General features: G+C 35.9%; 2 protein-coding genes across 6 annotated transcripts; one reads left to right on the top strand and one right to left on the bottom strand.

Annotated features, from left to right (window-relative positions):
- Positions 1–89: 89 nt before the first annotated feature.
- On the bottom strand, positions 90–8,098 carry LOC131927130 (uncharacterized). Of its 5 annotated transcripts, none has more exons than XM_059282797.1 (9): positions 8,008–8,098; positions 5,181–5,449; positions 4,545–4,985; positions 3,832–3,940; positions 3,347–3,463; positions 2,451–2,560; positions 1,939–2,021; positions 1,303–1,486; positions 90–664 (listed from the first exon to the last, which is right to left on the bottom strand). In XM_059282797.1, exons 2-9 carry the CDS (start codon positions 5,182–5,184, stop codon positions 522–524), a joined length of 1,191 nt encoding a protein of 396 aa, XP_059138780.1. In that variant the 5' UTR covers positions 5,185–5,449; positions 8,008–8,098; the 3' UTR covers positions 90–521. The 5 variants fall into 5 exon arrangements, with proteins under 5 accessions (XP_059138780.1, XP_059138779.1, XP_059138781.1 ...); XM_059282796.1 differs by having other exon boundaries at positions 7,915–8,066; XM_059282798.1 differs by having other exon boundaries at positions 7,964–8,063.
- A 41-nt stretch (positions 8,099–8,139) lies between these two features.
- LOC131927123 (zinc finger HIT domain-containing protein 3) lies at positions 8,140–14,748 on the top strand. Its single transcript, XM_059282788.1, has 5 exons — positions 8,140–8,323; positions 12,831–12,862; positions 13,762–13,839; positions 14,093–14,176; positions 14,377–14,748. Exons 1-5 carry the CDS (start codon positions 8,256–8,258, stop codon positions 14,574–14,576), a joined length of 462 nt encoding a protein of 153 aa, XP_059138771.1. The 5' UTR covers positions 8,140–8,255; the 3' UTR covers positions 14,577–14,748.
- The last annotated feature ends 4,823 nt before the right edge of the window (positions 14,749–19,571 follow it).

Below are 19,571 nucleotides of genomic sequence, written 5' to 3'. Positions count from 1 at the left end.
CATCACAGAAAATTATTGAATAAACCGACCAATTACTACCAGAATTTGGAATTAAAACAACACAAAAATGTAAACATTCAAATGTTTTATTAAGCAGTGTTCAGGATATCACAGATGTAGATTAAATAAATAAATAAATAACATTATTTTTTGTATAGTATGTACAAACAGGGTTGTTATGTTCTTATAATTTTTGCAATACATGTATACATTTTAACCAAATTCTTTTAATGACTTATGCTGGTTTTCCATTTGATAAACTCAATAAACTTCTGTTGATGTAAAATAAAAGCCAATGTTGGATGAGTATTTATTTAAGAGAATAGTCTTCATTTACATTTTTGTTTTTCAATTTTAGGAAACAAAACCATAAAGATTTTGAAATGATTAATATCATCAATATTATGTTTGATTGATTTATAGATTATTTCTTTATAAACAAAATTTAATACAATGGCAAATTCTGGCAAATAAACAAAAACCTTTATAAAAAAATAACTAAATTTTTGTATTTTCTAGAACTACTTTGTGGCGAAACATCTTTTTTTGGATCCTTGTTTTATAACATGTTCAATCTGTTGCACCAGCTCAGCTTCATGGGCTATATGAACAATATGTCCCCCTCTGGCAAACACCAAACTTTTAGAGAACCAGCCATTAGGAACTGTACGGATCAGAAAATGGAACAAATATTTTTATGATATAAAAAAGATACCTTAAACTAAAAATTGTAAATTTTAAAATAAAATATGGGACGGTGTGGTCAAGTGGTTTGACTACTAACTTGAAAATCTCAAGTTCAAATCTCAGACATAAGTCTGTAGGGGGTCACTGAGTCCAGCAAGGCCTGATGGGTACCTGTCTCATGTTAGGGAAAAAAGGTCACAGTGCTGACCACACTATCACTTCATATGCTATAATGCTGTGGTAAAAAAACAGATGAAAACTATTTCATCTGCCCTATGGATCATGTTCAAAAGGCAAACAATATTTCCTAAAATAACAATGGGTACTTATGTAGTACCAGACATGGACATATCAGTTATTTAACCTCAACCTAAATATTGTTTGACTGTAGTTCTGATGGGTATCTGACTAACGCTGGGGAAAGTAAAGGTAACTTGGCAAAGTGCCGTCCACACTACTCCTTCACATGCTGATGTCAAGAAACATAAACTCTATTCATCTGCCCAATGGATCGCTGGGTCTAAAGAGGAACTTTTACTTTAAAAAGTAGTACTGACTAACGGAAAAGCCTAAACATAACAAGTACAACCCTATATAAATATCCAATATGATTACCAAAGCATGGATCTTTGTCTGATGTTTTGTCATCAGCAAACATGACTTTATTTTCCTTAGGGATTTGTAGGTACTTATCAGCCATATCAGAACAGATTGAAGTCTCAACAAGTCTGTCATTCAGTGAGTACATCATAACAATTGGAATTTTTTTCTCTCGGATCTTATTTGCGTTGATGGGAACCTACAACAAAAGGGAAGATTTAAAGAAACAAAAAAAAACTAATAGCAGGAATACAAGATTTTCACAAATCAGCTGTAGGCTGTTTTGTGAATGTTTGAGAGGAAGATGGTTGGGACATTGGCCAGCAACCCTTCCCCGTAAAAAAAAAAGTTACAAAAACTTAGATAAAAACAAAAAAAAAACTCGTCTAAGAAAGAAAAGATTTTCTAATTTATGAAGTCAAGTGATAAGAGTCAAGATTAAAGATGGGTCACCAATGGATATAATAGGAGAGACTCCCCAAGGAAGCTACGGTGCAGATGACAGGGTAACTTAACCTAGCCTTAATGAAGAGCTTCCAGTGACCTAATAAATTAGCTAATAAAGTTTGAAGAAAAATAGAAACCTATTTGGTGTATTGTATTTTCTGTTTTTATGTAATAAAACTCACCAGAAAAACATTTGTTACCTACCCTTTCATATTGTTGATGTGTGATATACTGCTGGCAGGCAATCAAGTGGGCCCCATCATTATCCAATGATACCTCTCTTATATCTAGATGAAATCAGAACCTCATGCATAAATTATATTTGATCAATTACTTCAATTATTTAAACCAATTTTTTGTCAATTAACAAGGGAAGTTTCATAAACAAAAAGGGTAAAGTCTACTCCTACCCCACCCTTCCAGACCCAAGGATTAAGTACAGTTGATCTGTTTCTAATACCACTGTATGTAACAGTAACAGGATTAACATACCATTGTCCTTACTTTCCCTGATGCGAGCCAGAAACTCAACAAGAGCTGAGTGTATTTAGGAATGTGCTACTGACTCAGGAATGAAACTGGAAACATTCAGGTTCACAATCATGTGCTCTACTACTCAACCATACAATCCATTAGGGGATTAAATTCCTGGCACTTACTTATCTTACCATGGTACATTATTATTAAGTTATATTCTGCCTCCAAACATTCCTTACCAAACAAAGCGTTATACGCCCGCTTGACTATAGGCATCAAGAGCCATCTACACCATGGAATGAGCAAGAGATAAGCAACAGATTTCATGAACCACTCTGGCCTCATACCCCTGGAACATTCAAAACAAATCAGACTACAGCATTGATAGATTGAGGAACAAAATATAGCTCTATACTTTATCTTGAATGCTTAGCCTTGTTGTAACATTTATAAACAATAAGTTGTGTCATTGTCGAACGATTCGTATGTGCCCGCCTCTCACTATTCGACAGAGACAGAATTTTTTCATAAACATTATTGAAAGGTTGAAGGGGATGGAAATTGAAAGTTTGAGGGGGGGGGGGGGGGCGGTGCAAATCGAAAGTTTTGTTCCCGGGCGCCGGAAAGGGTCAATACGCCTCTGGAAGGAGTTTGTCGATTTAAAATAGGTGGTGCCCGCCACCCTACAGATATTTTAGAATGTGCTCTAGAGTAAAAAAAGTTTGGGAACCCCTGGCTTAGAGGATCAAAACTGCATAAAAGTACATTTTACCACTTTACATAATTAATGATATTCATGGCCAGTGTTAAATTACTTTAGCGTGGTCAATAGGTAGAACGTTTGGCTGCTAGCTCGAGGATCTCGAGCTTGGATCTCAGTTTGGAATTGTGACAATAGGACTTCCCTGAGTCCACCCAGCCCTGATAGGTATCTGAATTACGTTAGGTAAACAAAGGTGGCTGGGCATAGTGCTGACAACATTATCTCCTTGTATGCTGAGATAATTGAAACAGATGCACTCTACTTCATCTGCCCTATATGTCTTGGGTTTGAATATGAAAAGATGACGATTAAAAGATGTTATAGATTATGCAAATTTAGCTAAATGCCTACCTGTTTGCCGTAAATGCCTACCTGTTTGCCGTTGCACCTGTTGGGTTTACACATATTAGAGCACCAACATTGTCCCAATTTGCACCAGCTTCATAGACCACCCATGATCCTGCACTATGTCCTACCAGTACATCAATTCTACATAAAACAAGCACACAATTTAGAGCACATACATTACCCAAGTTTGCACTGTACACCACCCACGTCCCTGCACAATTATGTGTGCATCATTTGTAAAGTAAAGAGGAAATGTATTAAAGAGAAAAACTAATCAAACACATATTAAATCAAACAATAATTATTTTACAAACACAAATATTGCAGAAAATCCTATCAACTTTACATAATTTCTCTTTTTTTTTTAACACAACGTATGCACTATTTAAATCCTACCCAGAGAAGAGCCTATCATAGTATCAACAAAACATATTCTATTTCAATAAAAATAAAATATTACTAAGCTTAGGCTAACTTTTAAATAAAATACCATGAAAATTGCTTATTACTTTTTGATGTTCAATTCTTTGAGGACTTGTTGTGTAGCATAAGCTCTATTTGTGGTTGTAAAGTCTATGTTTGATATATGTTTGACATCCGCTTGACTAAATTCCATACCTGTGAAACAAACAATGCAACAATTAAAAATAAAAATCCATACCTAGTGAAACAAACAATACAACAATTAAAAATTATCTTTTTTCTTTCATTTTAAGTAAGTTGCAAGTAACAGTTGATTAAAACTAAAAGTCATCAGTTTTCTGTATAATGTGTTTGGTGGGACAGCAAGAATAAGTGCACTATTACAAATGCTAAAAACTGTTTGAGGACATAGGATATCCCTGAGTCCAACCAAAGACAAGCTTTGTGTTAGCCCCCAAAGCTATTCCCTTGTTATAAATTTGTGCCAAGAAAAACTGTCAGATACAAATCTATTGCCTTTATTATATAGCTGTGTGGCAAGATATTGCAAGACCTTGTTTACTTTCCTTGTCAAAGTCTAATGCCCTTATTGTACAGCTGTGTAGTAAGAAATTGCAAGAACTTGAATTAACTTACCAAAGGCTGTGGGTGCCACAAGTCTAATGCCCTTATTGTATAGCCGTGTAGCAAGAAATGCAAGACCTTGCCTTTACTTACCAAAGGTTGTATGTGCAACAAGTCTAATGCCCTTATTGTATAGCTTTGTAGCAAGAAATTGCAAGAACTTGCCTTAACTTACCAAAGGTTGTGGGTGCCACAAGTCTAATGCCCTTATTGTACAGCTGTGTAGCCAGAGACTGATAGACCTTGCCGGTGTTGGGAACGCCATGAATAGCTACAACTGTTGGTTTATTCTCATCTGCTACACCAGGAAATGTGTCTAAAACTGATATTCTGAAGGGAAGATTTTTCCCTGGATTATGTTTTTGAGGGAGTGACACTGTCACAGTTTTTGTCCATGTGTCTGTGACGGATGTGCTCAACTTTGTGAAGTTGCAAGGATCGACCGAGGTTCCATACCTCTGTTGGTTTTTCATAAGCATGCATTTACAAAACATGTGAAAATCGCTTTGAGTAGAGTGAAGAAGTTTTCTTTTTCTTAACAAGGGCAGACTGGAATTTACACTCCAGAAATATACGTTTTTAATAAACTGCCTTGCACAACCATTTATTAATGTACCTGCAAAAAGAATAATATTTTTTTTTCAAAGGCTAACTTAACACACAGCAGTTATGTTCTAGATCTAGTCTGCATCTTGAAAAAAAATCTATTTTAATATTCTACCCTACAGTTTAACATTAAAAGCCTTAAAAAAATGTAGGCTATCATAATATTTTATATAAATAAATAAAATAAAAAATAAATAAAGCCTACCCATTCGAGTATTTAAATAAACCTGTTTTGAATTAACTTGTATTAATCCAAGTGTGGGAATAAAGATCTATAAACTGTGATACAGAGTTCTTAATGTGACAGTGTTTCAATAAAGGTTTAACACACTCTTTGAGAAGCATTACGTTGAATGTTTAATATCCTGTAGTAGCCTATGTAGTAAAATAAATTCTTGCACTTTGATCTTTCATTGATGTAGGCCTACTCATTTTTTTTTTCTTGTATCATCCATGATAAGAAAATACCAAGACCTAGAAAAAATAAGATGCAATTCAAAAGTATGTAGTCTAGATAATTTAATTAAAGCAGGCCTACTGAAATGGGTTGATTGCCAAAGTAATTTTCACAATCCAAGCTGGTTTTAAAATCTCCCTACATCATAGTGTACTGTAAACACTAGCATTTACCCATCTTGAACTTTGAATAGCCCCCCTCCCCAATTTTCTCAGCAAATAATAATTAATAATGCTGTATATCACAAACATAAATAAAGTAAAAAAAATATATAAATAATTTCTCAACATTAATGTTCATGCGAAAGGGCCCTTGGGTCCCTGAGTTTGCTTTTATATACAGAAAGGTAGACGCTGTTAGGTCAAAGAAAAGAGAGACTGTAAACAGCCTAAAGTTGACATCCCAGTGGGATAAGCATGGTTGGGACGGTAAAGCTCGTTGTTTCTAAATCATAAAGATCCAAATGTAAACCCGCAGGTAGATGTGACTCAATAACTGGATATCAACCCATCTAGGAGAGAAAACTCCAGAATATAAAAACTGCTGACTCGTAGTAGTTTGTTCTTGGTTGTACAAATGCTATGATGGAGGAAATACCTCCCAACTTTACAATTAAGAAGGAAGAAGAAGACACCTGAGTTAGTGTATCCATGAGAATTATATCACTTCAGTTGGTTGATGAGGCAGTGGCCTCACTAGTTCTAGAGTTTTATATTATAATCTATTAAAAAATTATAATTGGAAGTTTTTTAAATCACTGTCTTAAACAACTGTGTACCTACTCTAACAAAGCCTAAAATAAAATATTTTAGGCCTATAATTTATAAAAATAATAGCCTAGCTCTAGCTCAATATATTAAAATGTAATAGGCCTCATGGAATTAATGGACACCAGCGAGAAAAGTCTCAAAGTTATTTGAGAGGTCCATAAATTAATTTAAAAATCTTGCACGGCGTAGTTACAATTAATCTATATATATAAAAAGCAATATGGTTATAAAATCCTGTCTGACTGGTTTTTTTCGGACTTTACTAAAGATTGGATGTATTTGATGTTTTTAATATTTTCGGTAACTAAATAAAAATAAAATATAAAAAGCAAAATTTGGTTTTCACGTGGATGTAGATCTAGAACTAATAAAGTAATAAGTAATAATAGAATATTAGATCTAGAGATCTAAATAGATCTATATGAGTATATATTCTATATCTAGCTAAACTAAAACTTCATTAAAAAAATTAAATCAATAGCTAGAGATCTAGATCTACTAGATCTAGATCTAGAAAGAAGAAGTGGAGAAGACTAGAGAAGTAAAACTAGAAGATGTAGAATTCTAGATTCTAGATTTCTAGATCTAGAATTCTAGATCTAGAAATCTAGAATTAGATTCTAGGTCTAGACCAGGGGTCTCCAAACTACGGCCCGCGGGCCGTATGCGGCCCGCGAGGTCCTCTCATCCGGCCCGCGAAGATCTTTTTGTCAACGAAAAAAATGTTTGTTGGAGGTGGCTGAGGAAAAATTCAAAACAAATTGAAAATGTAGCATTGCCAACCGTGTTGCAGACATTGATGAAAACTTTGTGAATCAAATGCAAGCAAGTTTCGCTATTTTTCAATTGCAACTGATGAGTCGCTGGACAGCTGTTCCACCTCTCAACTGCTAGTGTTCATTAGAGATGTTGATGAAGACAAGAAAATAAGACAAGAACTGGCTTTCCTACATAACACTGTTACCGGAGAGGATATATTCAATGAGTTAAAAAAAATTCGCTGATTATAACTTGGCCTGGACTAACTTCTGTTACCTGACTGTTGATGGAGGAAAGCACATGAGTGTCATAAAGAAAGACTTGGTTGGACAAGCGAATGAGAAAAACATTCTACAACCAATGTTCCTGCACTGTATTATTCACCAGCAAGCTTTGTGTGCTAAATATGTGGACATTATATTATAGCAGTGTATTGAATCTTGTGTTGATGATGGTGAATTTAATAAGTTCACATTGACATTGGCTCATCCATAGATAGTTCAGAGACATGTTGAAAGACACAAACACAGAATCGCAAGAATTACCATAATTCAAAGCAGTAAGATGGATAAGTTGTGTGAAAGTTATATATAAATTTAATATCGTTGGGAGGGGGAAGACGTTCTTCGGGGGGGGGGGGGGGGGAGGAGCTGCCACCCCGAAGAGATGACTGGAAGACACTCTGGCCCCCCCCCCCCCCGACTAATATTTAATCCGGCCCTCGGGCTGAAAAGTTTGGAGACCCCTGGTCTAGACACTAGATCTATAATAATGAAATAATCTATAAATCTAGATCTAGAAAATCTAGATCTAGATCTAGTGAATCTAGTCTAGAAGATCTAATCTAGACTAGATCTATATAGTTAGTCTAGATTCTAGAAAATTAATAATTATTATAATATTATTGCCTAATGTTAAATTAAGCTTATTCTTGATTTCTAAATTCTAAATACACTATTTAGGCGTTATTTATAATTATAGGTCCAGATCTAGAGCAAGTACTCCAAATTTATTAATTTAAAGCATTGTAATGATTATTTTCTAACGTCAGGCGGTGTTTTGGCCATTTGACTGTCCATTTTTAAAAAGTAGGCCTAATGGGTTTGTTAAAAACTTGACCCGGAAATTGCTTCCCACTCGGCCAATGCGCGTTAGTTAGGCCTAGGGTCTAACACGTGTGACTTGGTTTTAGTTTTAGGCCTAGCCTACATCACACATGTGAGTTGTTTACAAAACTTGCATTAGGCCTGCCTAATCTAGAAATCTAGATCTAAATACGTATTAATTTTCAAAGATGTCGAAATGTATTATTTGCTGTGTGGAGACCACAAAATACAAGTGTCCTCTATGTCTTGAGAGATAGTAAGTTAATTTTATTTTTATTTTTAAATGGGTGAAAAATGCAAGCACGTTTCGCCATTTAAAAAAAAATGTAATGTTCCACCTCTCAACTGCTTGTGTTCATTAGACGTCTAGTGCAGTAGTGTGTTGTCGTTCCACGACAGTGTTTCTTACAGATTTTAGTTAGTCTCATATAAATTCAATTTTCTTCAAATTATAAAAAGAATAGCATATAGATCTAGAGCAAATTACATTGTCCGAACACTACATGGTACCGAACACTTCGTCGGTTTTTGGCTCATAGAAACTTTAATTAGCATGTCTCATGCGAAACCACAGCGCCTGCACGTAAACTGTTCATTTATGAACACTTCCGTGTCAAGTACTTCCGTTTCCTCTCTCAAGAATTATTTTTAGAAAATTTTTAACGTTGCATGGTACGCACATTTCTATTTTTACACCAGCCGGATGAAGTGACCTAGGGTTGGACTTAGGGGCAAAACTTGAACCAATCAACGCTTAGCTAAAAGGTTACACTATAAATAGCTTCTATATATGTATGGAACATCGTAAATGTCAAGGTTAATGGGTTATTTTGTGCTTGAACAATAAAAAAGGGGTGTTCGCTAACTTTTTTGACCTTACATGGGACCGGACAGCAACACAAAAATATTATTAAATAAGAATTTAGATCATAAAAGGGGCTGGTTATTGAAGGGAAAGGGTCAAAATAAGGTCAAGAAGGCAGTGGAATGCGAAAGAGGAGGGGGAATCATGTGACCTGGCTGGCTTAGCAGTGTACTGCGCGAGCCGCAATGGCTGAATGGGATGAACTTTGGGAGTGTGGGAAAAAGGTTTTATACTATTAAAATTACCTCACAAACAATCAATAACACAATATAAATGCATATAATATATGTTTTTATTCATTAAATTGACTTTAAATTATTCTAAATGAACAAAAAGTGCTTTGTCCGATGACGGGTAAAGGTGTCCGAACACATTTGAAATTGTATTACATGTGTCCGAACACACGTTAAGACCCCCCAGTCACTATAACAAGAATAGCTAAAGTTCTATGCGTATGAATACAAAATGACACACACATTATTAAAGTAGAATGATTGCGGATAGATATGATACTTTTTTTTCCTTCCTATGTTAAGCGGTTACTGAATGAGACCGCATGGAAGTTTTAAGTTGCGTTTTTCGCGGTGTGTGTCCGGACAGTGTAATTTGCTCTAATTGTAGAGCTTTAAAAATGCAATCCAACAGTACCAATTTTATTAATTTAGCATAATCGGTTGATTAAATATAATTTTTTTAGTGTCGCAAATAAAATATTTAGAAACGCGACCAAAAACGCAGGTAAAAAGTCAAATTCACTTGTTTTAAAGCTAGTAAGCAAGAAAAGACATGATTCTTTCTTACTATTGAAATCAGTTTGCTTATACCTACATTTTTTTACACCAAGGTGAAAGTAAATAGTTTATATAAATTTATAAAATGCCATTTATATAATTTATTGTATGTTTTGTGATGAATTTTCAATTGGAAAATACTGCATTTGGAAGCAGAAAGGTAAATTCTACAGAACAGATGTTTAGAATGTTATAGATCTAGGCCTATATCAAAATGTTTGTTTAATAAAATTCAATTAGAGTCCACCCATTTCTGATGGGTACCTGATATACATTGGGGAAATTAAAGTTAAAAAGTAAAGGCGGCTGTGAATATCGCTGACCACACGGACAATCACTTCATTCATATGCCGAGGTCAAGAAACATGAACTCTACTTCATCTGCCAAATAGATTGCTTTGTCTACAGAGGAATCTTAATTAATGTTTACAGGGGCCTAATAAAATTGAGTTATGTTTGTAAAAACATTAGGCCTAAGCTTTAAAAACTTATTTTGGTCAATATCGGAAAAAATAAAAATCTTTTCGACTAAATGGGTTGAAAAAAGCTTTGAATTTGTTTCATTGTTTGTATCTTGTAGTATTTAGAACTGAAGCTTTCTTTCTTAATTACAAGTTGTATTAATTTCAAACCTTAATGTAATTTCTTTTTAATTCAGTATTAGCCTAAATGTAAGGTAGGCTACAGAATTCAGATATTACGTATGGTTTTGTGATTTTTATATGTTTATAACATTTGTGTTTATGAAATGACCTAATGAAGTTATCAAGCAAACTGTTTTATTATTATTTTAATAGGCCTGCAAGTAATAAGTACAAAATATAGATATCTAATCACTGGATCTAGGTCTAAGTTTAAGAAAAAACTACCAAAAGGATTTGAAATACTTAAATATAGTACTAAAAGTAGCTATGTTTTGAAAAAAAAATATCGTAAACTGGAGACATTCAATTTAAAAGTCATTATAAAAACTCCACGATCTAGATTTATTTCTAGATCTCTAGAAGGAATACAGATTTAGAGGCTTTCCCATCAGTATCAATGTACTATCTTAGCTATGTGGGAGGTCAGTACGAGTTCACTGGGAAAAAAATCGGATCTGCCGTAGGGGGGTGGGTTTAGTGCGCAAATGCTCCTGACCGATTGCCAAAAGGTACAGAAATTCTAAAGATACATTTTAAAAGAAAAATGGACGGCTGAACTGCAGTTATCAAAATATCTGTGTAAGTAGAAGTATAAATAATAATATTTTACACAAATATAGCTGTCTTTTGCTAAATCTAGCTCAATTTCCACGAAAATCGCATCCGGTCGCAATAATTTTTATATCAGCTTGTCGGCCATTCAACGATCTATCACGTGTAGCAGGCGCCAAACAGATTTACCCGTATGGTATTGCGCGAATGCTATTTTTAGCAACAGTGCCGAGACGCGATCGAAAAAAACGAACTAGAAAGTGGCCATAAAAAAGCGGGTCAGGGGAGGTAATTCAACTCGCGTTATGAGACTAGCTACAGATTTCTTACAAATATTTTCCTGGGGGGGGGGGGGGGAGAAGAGGGTGCGCTTGGAATTTTTATATTTTGTTGGGGGGGGGGGGGGGGGGGGCTCCATAACGATTGTAGGAAAAAAAGTCACAGGAAAAAAAACACAGAAAAAAAGTCACAGGAAAAAAAGTCACAAATATATATTAAATATATTATATTTGCATGATACTTGTTAGGCCTAATACTTTTATGTATTAAATATTCAGAGAGTGCAAATTAACTCAGGATTAATTAAATGTAATGTAATGTGTGTAGGCTGTATACGCATAGGAATTTTCTAAAAATATTTAGTATGAACTTCATACTATGAAGTATGTAGATTGTAATTATTTTAAACTTAAGATTAGTAGCGTTTAATAGAATGCTCCAAAGTCCACGGTTTTAATCCTGTTTTTTTTTTAAATACCAACATTAAATTACCGTGAAATGGTAAGTTCGTCTGACTTGCTGCCCTCAACTCATGGTCACAATAGTAATGTTTAGATGTTTAGTTCAACCACCTTTACTGCCCACATTTATCACGCTCATTACATAACAACACTTAGGATCAAAAAAGAAAGCCGACAAGGTTCAAATGCTGTCATTGACGCATGACGTCAACAACACAAAATATGTTCGGACAATGCCTACTGAGGAGAGGCCGACCAGAGAATAGCCTACGGCAAAATGTGCCTAAATTTTTTTATAGTTAAATTTTCTACCGCGTTTTTAACTAAGTAGGCCCTACGTAACAAAAGTTGAGATTGTTGTGTAAATTATATATTAGAGTAGTTTTACTTACAATTGTTATAAACCATAATGCTTTAACGTCTATAAATAATTTATGCTATAAAAAATACAACCCACAACAAGAAACATACAAAATTTTACAATTCTAAACAAATAAAAAAAATATTTCTAAAAATGTTTTTGTGACTTTTTTTCTGTGACTTTATTTCTGTGACTTTTTTTCCAAAATTTTTTTTCCACTGTGACTTTTTTTCTGTGTTTTTTTTCCTGTGACTTTTTTTCCGTTTACCCTCCATAACACCTAAGAGATGCCTTGAAGAAACTCTGCCCCCCCCCCCCCCCCCCCCATCTGATAGTATCATAGTTAATGCTGCCCTCAGGCTGAAAAGTTTGAAGACCCCTGGTCTAGGGCCTAGGGGATGATTAATGATGTAGATAGGCCCTATGGCCTAGATCTATATTGATACATGTCCAATAATGGAATCTTCTTTAGAAAAGGGGTGTTGGGTTGTTAGTAATATTGTAATCTCGACTAATTTTATGGTTAGAAATTACTATAGGGTTAGGCATATGGTAGGACCAGGGTTAGCATTGATACTAGCCAACCATGTGTGTATTTATTTAACTACCAGTAACCTCACACCCCTTTTTTAAAGTGGATTCCATTATTGGACATCGGTATAAATATTCTCCCAGCTAGACTTAAGACTAGATCTAGTGTTTTGTAAAGTTTAGTTTAATTGTAGGTAATATTTTTAGCCTATAGGCCATCTAGATCTATTCAAATAAAAAAAAAAGTTGTTTAAAATGTTTACATTTCTATTTTCACAGCTGTTCAGTGGCATGTTGTAAAGACCATAAAGGTAGGCCTATTGATTATAATTATTACTAGGCCAGGCCTATATGCCTAACTTATTTAACTTTTAATGAAGTATAGGCCTAATGAAACATTTTTGTTTTTAATGTGCCAATAATTGGCAGCCTTATCAAAAACTATTATATGGGCCTACTTCTTCTTTGTTCTAATAATGTGGTTGGGGATTTCCTCCAACACAATTAAATATTACGAGCCGACCCGCGGCATATCATACGCCGCTATTTAGTTGTTTTATTTTCTACTTTTCAGTAATTCATAATTTGTGAATTCGACAGTACCAATGCTGCCACTGAAAATATTTGCTTTAAAACACTACCCCCCCTTCTCCTTACCCCGACCCTACACACCCCCTCCCCGTGAAAGCAGCCTCCTCTTAGTTACCTCCTGTAAGTTTAAAAACGTTTCAAACTAAATTATCTGCCCCTAAAAGCCGTCACTAAACCTGGCTCTAATATTTGTAAACATTTAGCGTGACCACCACTCACCAGACCGGGTGGGGTGGTAGTGATAGTGATAGAGAGAAATAGAGGGGACTGCAAGGAGGCGCTTGCAGCTTGTTTTCTAACGTCTCCCAGAAGAGAATTATATATATAGATGGTCAACCTGTTAAGGGCCATACAGACTGGATTTCAGTCTGCTTTTCTGTTTGGATTTGCTTCCATATCCTTTGTCAATTGGAGGACAAACTAACTAGGCCTATAAGGCAGCAGGAGCAGTTTCTGTCCCAGCTAATTAGCCTCATCTGCCCTTGGGTTTGAACTCAGGACTTTTGGGTTAAGCAACCATGAGCTTTACCCCTAGGCCTCGTTGTTAGCCTTCATTAGCTATGTGTATATTTAAATTTTAAAAAAAAATTTGAATAGATAAAAATGTATCATTTTTTAGTGAATTGTGCTCAGAAGCCTAAAGAGGGTCTGCAAGAAACGAAACCGCTGTCTGAACCTGTTGTTCCTATTCCATATGGTAAGCTCAGTCTAGTCTAAACCTTGAGCTGTATCTAAATCTTTATTGAAACCATTCCAACAACTTTTATTACTCCTGATTACTTTTACTTTCCCAGAGAAGATTGGTATCTAGGCATCTCTTTGTTAAAAAGTGCTATGAGTAGACATTTGTTACCACCACCATGCATACCTTTTTTACCATTTTCTAGTGATATATTTTTAATGTTCTTTTGTAATTGATCTAGTACTTTAGAACTACATATTTTTTTCAGTACAAAAAGTTCATGCCGCTTTTGAAAGTGAGGTACGCAATGTTGATGACGACAGAGTTCCTGAGGTGCTATTGAAGAAATTAGGTTTGTTGTGGTTTATCTTGCAACAGTTTTACTCTGAAAAAAAGGCAATTCATCTGTATTATTTAAAGTACAATCCAACAGTTGTAAGGAAAAATTGTAGTAATTAATGCATTGTTTATTTTTGTTTTTTGTGTGTGTGCATATGTAACTTATTGTTCAAATTAACTTAATATTTTTTGTTGTAAATTCAAACAATTTAGGGGAAAGTATAGAACTGAAAAACATCATTAGCAACCCCCACCTACGTGCAATGATGGAAAACCTGGTGAACACAGATAGTCCAGAGGAGCTGATGGCTGCTGCCATGAAGGAACCGATCTTCACAGAATTCGCAGATGTTTGCTTAAAGTTGGTAGATAAAGATAACCCAAACTTAGAACCTGAGGTTGATTATAGTTAATCATTGTTTTCTAATTAGTGAATTTGGTAAAGAAAGCTACATTGGATTTAGTTTTATACGCATTTAAATTAAGAAATCAGACTATCGGTACTAAAGCATGAACTGTGTATATAATTGTAAATTTGTATAGTATTTGATTCTTTTAATTTTTTATTATACATTTTCTTTCATTAATATTATCAGTTTTAGTTTTTAGGCCCAAATAGCAAACAGGCACACTTTCCTTTTTCATTTCTATTATGTTGTATTAGGAAGTCCCTTTTTATTTATTTTTATTCCTCTCAATAATTTAAATTGAAGGAATAGGTTTTATCATTGTCTTTTATGTTAAACACAATTTTTCTACTACGTTCTATTGTAAAGAACTATCCCTTGCCTAGTAATTGACTCTATGCTCTATTTAGCTTGTGTAATAATCACTATTTTAGATTAAATTTACTGTCAAGAAGAACACCATTTTCCCCCCTTCATCTAAATACACCATCCCCTGTATCAAAATGGATGCTATTTTGGCTGATGAATTTTCTAAAAGCCTTTAGTTGGATAAATAATAATTTAAATCTTGTAGTAGGTTGTTGATGACCCACTATCATGCTTGCTTCTTAAAGGCTTGTTGTTTCACTGGTTCCAACTTGGAGTTAAACATATGGTTATGCACCCCTTTACCTCTCCTTTAGATTTAGTAGGGGTTGTAAACAAAAATACAGAGCATTAAGGAACAAACATCTAGCAATTGTTTAATAGAATTTAAATACATCATCCACCTAAAATATAGTTACCATGAAAGAATATCTAGCTCTTAATACCTAACCTATCCGACTAATCTGCTGTATCAGTGATATTAGCTGTACATGCTAGCCGCTTAGTATGGTTTACTTTATATACAATAAGTATGGCGCTATGGACAGGAAATCAATCGCCTACCTGTCTCCTGTACCTAATTTGGTTGTGACGCAGGTTTCATTTGGTTGGCTCAGGTTACTTACCATGTCCATGACTATTTTTTGTGTGAATGTTGGGGGGGGGGGGGGGGGGGCACTTTGACCAAATTTTGTCTAGGTGTAGTAGTAGGATACTGCTACAGATGGTTGTGTTTTTGGCTACTTCTCTCATGTGTAGGGACCTGTAAATTTCCTCTGAGTCACATACCATTCAATCAGTCTTCCCAGGTTATACACATTGACTATCTGCTTGTGTGTGATTTTAAGTTTGGTGGTCAATATTTCTTCTATTAGTATTTCATCTACTCTTGCTGTTTTTCTTTTTATTAAGCATCTAATTGTATCCCCTGGGGTTATGCCATTCATTTTTATTGATTGAAAAATACTTGCCCTTCTGTTGACTGCTACATTTTCCCTTGCTGGTTAGGTTGCATTACTTCTTGCCATACAATACATTACATTGAAGAATATTTAAGTTCGCCATCGTCAATGCTAGTAGAACTGAAAAACAAGCGCAAAACACTTTCTTGTATAGGTACATATCTGGCAGACACCAACACAAAACAACCAATCAGAATAGGGCAGCAACCAATCAGATTCAAAGCCCGGCGAATTAATGACCAATCAGAAACTAGCCTGTGCGATAAGCCTGTCGGCGTAATTTCCACCCATATCCTTTCTCATAATCCTAGACTGGCTAAAAAATTATCCTCTTTTGTACTCGTGTCAAGCCAACTCAACAACAATATGGTCCTGTAGAACCCTATCTCTATTGAAGACGCCTTCCATTTTTCCTAGCTCCTTTGTTATGGTCGACTACTCTACCCAACTTAACCTGTTTATAACTTTTTGTGTGGACAATCAATAAAACTAGAGTCCATGGTTAACAGCTATGTGCCTAATTTCGTACAACTATAACATTAAAAGTAGAGCTGTCACTTTTGACATTTGAAACTAAAAAAAATGTACTGAAAAGGCTCCCTTAGAGTACATGGACCACCTTCTTTATCCTCCAATTCCTGAACAGTTAACAGCCCTAGCATTAGCACTAGCCATCTCCATTCTTCTATTTGTTTACGCACTTGCCCTCCGTTCTGCCTGCACTATCCTTCTGCGATCCCTCTGTTTCCCTTTCTTTTCTCCTTCTGGCTCTTGTTGGCATCGAATGGCTGCAAGGAAATTGACTGTGCTAATGCTTCCAGAATTAAACTCCCCTATAGCAAGAGCAACAGCCATCTTCATCCTCATTTTACCAACAAACACATGTTTTGGGCAGCGAGCCCAAAAACTGGGATACAAACTCTCATTTGCATTTTGGGTTAGTCCCTTCAGGCAGCAACTAAGAAGTGCCTTAGCTGTGAGCCGCTCATACACCTCCCTCACATGTTTCACATGCTCACCAAGAAATTATGAGCTCTTGCCCACATGGGAGAGTACACTCTGGTTTTGTCGATTGCCCTTTGCCAAATGCACCACTATGTTTTTCCAGCTGGACAGTCTTGATGCTGTGGCTTGTCGTCTGTTGACAAGGCATGCAGAAAACTGCTTATTATGCGCCTTTTCAGCTCCACAGTGCTGCAGCATTTGCTTTTTATAGTACTTTCTATAGTACTTAGTTAGCTGGCTAATTTTGAACTGTGTAGAAATTTAAAAGATGTTATTTATATTTTTTTATATGTGTTATGAGGGGATGGGGGAATTGAGTTACCCGATTGAGAGAGAGATGGTAATTGTAATTATTCTCTCTAATCCGTGGCATTCCCGTTGAAACAGGAAGGTCTAATAGACCTGAGCAAAACCAATTACTTCACACTAATACAACATTAACATTAACTAAAAATAAAACTATTTATCTTCATTTGACGTCACAAAGATATATATGTTAAAAGCAAAAGAAACAACACAGGTAAGACCTGGCCAGTCTTTCATATTCAAGAAAACATCACTTGAATTCCTAATACAAATCAAAAAGACAAAAAATCCTTAAACTTACATCTCCATACAGAATTATTCACCTTGGTTACCCACATTAATTCATAAAAAAACATAAGTGTAAGTTGTAACCCTACATTTACGCAACTCAGAATGCACACAGATAAATGTAATTTTCTCTAGTCCTAACTTCACTACTTGCACTGCTTGTGTAATCTCGGAGTCACCAATGTAAATGTCATTATCCCTAGTTCTTATTTTTCTACGGAACGAAGCACCTATTCACAGAAACAAAACGTTTGGCCACTGGTACAAACATCAGTCGCATATAAAATGGCCACTTGAACGAAGAACACATATACCGGGACAAGATGTTTGGCCACTGGTCTAAACATCAGGTCACAGATGTTAACATCTCGAACAAAGCACATATATAAAGGAACAGGACGTTGGGCCGCTGGTGTAAACACCAGGCCATACATCAGCTGAGCCAGTCCTAAGGCTGCTGCTACCATAAGGCCTTGACTAGCCTCTAGCCCTAGCTATGTGTGTAAGAGACCTTAACACAGCCACCCTTCCTCATTTATAGGCTAGTCTCGCCCTCCCTTATCATCTCCCTAGAGCCATAAGATCCGAGTTGGACTCCGTACCACCCCTCGACGTTCAAGATAACGTCGGTCACTATGCACCCATGCGTTTCACACCAGACAATTGACCGCTGTAGATCTTCACGTTGTCACATATGTTTTGCTGTCGCCATCACTAACCATGGTAGTGTAGCGCAGTTTTTTTCAGCCGGACCTCGTCTGGCAGCACCAGTAATAGCACATGCCTATAAAAGTAAATATTTTTATAACATGAACAATACTAACAATGAGATTTTACAAAAGTAACACTTATAGTTAGTAGTTGAGTGTAAATTTCAATAATATAATAAAGTAATACTTGCTTGGCAAAATGTGCTCATGACATGATAATCTATAGCAAGTCCAGTGGTGACATCAATGACAACAGCAACGCCATGTCTAGACTGGTTAGTAGTTAAGTGTAAATTTCAATAATATAATAAAGTAATACTTGCATGGCAAAATGTGCTCATGACATGATAATCTATAGCTAGTCCAGTGGTGACTTCAATGACAACAGCAACGCCATGTCTGGACTGGACGTGTGGCCCCTCTTCTGCCATGAGCCATCAAAACTCACGTCCAACACTTGGTCACTGTCATCAACCTTGTGTGCTTTCCACACCAGTGTGACTGCATCGCCCAACGTAGACTGGAAAAAATTCTCATCATCCTCAGAGATGGATGTAAGAATTTTTGTATGTTTTTTCAGAGATACCTTCAATGGACATGGTCTCACAAAAGTGATCCATTAAGCCACCATTCTTTTATTTATGTCATATGTTTTCTCCTTGGAACTGATCCCAGAGGAATTTACTGTAGCATTGACAGTTCCACACAATGGACAAGAAATGTCTAAAGTGTGTATGAATCCCTTGCGATTTTTTAAAACAAGGCTCAATGAGCCATTACACTGCTTACAGGTAAGGGCTGCATACAGTTGACTGAGCTGTCTCAAGTCTACTATCTAAACCCCCAAACCTGAAGCAGGTTTAATATCTGCTGGTTCAAAAAGTTCCAGCTTTCTCTTGGAGGCTGAAACTGGCAAACTGATGGCTTCTGTGACAGTATCAGAAGTTGATGCCGAAGGGGTAGAGCCAGGTGAGGGTGCTTTGGCTTTTCTAGCCTCACGAGCCTTGGTCAAAGCTTCTTTCTTTGATATTGACAACTTACTATTCTGTCTGTTAGGGGTAGAGCCAGGTGTGGACGCTTTGGCTTTTCTAGCCTCGTGAGCCTTGGCCAAAGCTTCTTTCTTTGATGTTGACAACTTACTATGCTGTCTGTTCCTAAGATACATTTTTTAATGCTGTGATAAAAATGAAATAGTAGAAACGGCTGCTTTCTTGTACTGGTCCAGTAGGCAGGTAGAAACAGCTGCTTTCTTGTACTGGTCCAGTATGCAGGTAGAAACAGCTGCTTTCTTGTACTGGTCCAGTAGGCAGGTAGAAACAGCTGCTTTCTTGTACTGATTCAGTAGGCAGGTAGAAACAGCTGCT

This window comes from Physella acuta, unplaced genomic scaffold (genome assembly GCF_028476545.2).
Source record: "Physella acuta isolate Inbredline_101_S28 unplaced genomic scaffold, ASM2847654v3 ptg001375l, whole genome shotgun sequence".
Lineage (NCBI taxonomy): Eukaryota > Metazoa > Mollusca > Gastropoda > Physidae > Physella > Physella acuta.
The sequence above is the reverse complement of the archived record's forward strand: the minus strand, read 5'-3'. Positions and strand labels throughout refer to the sequence as shown.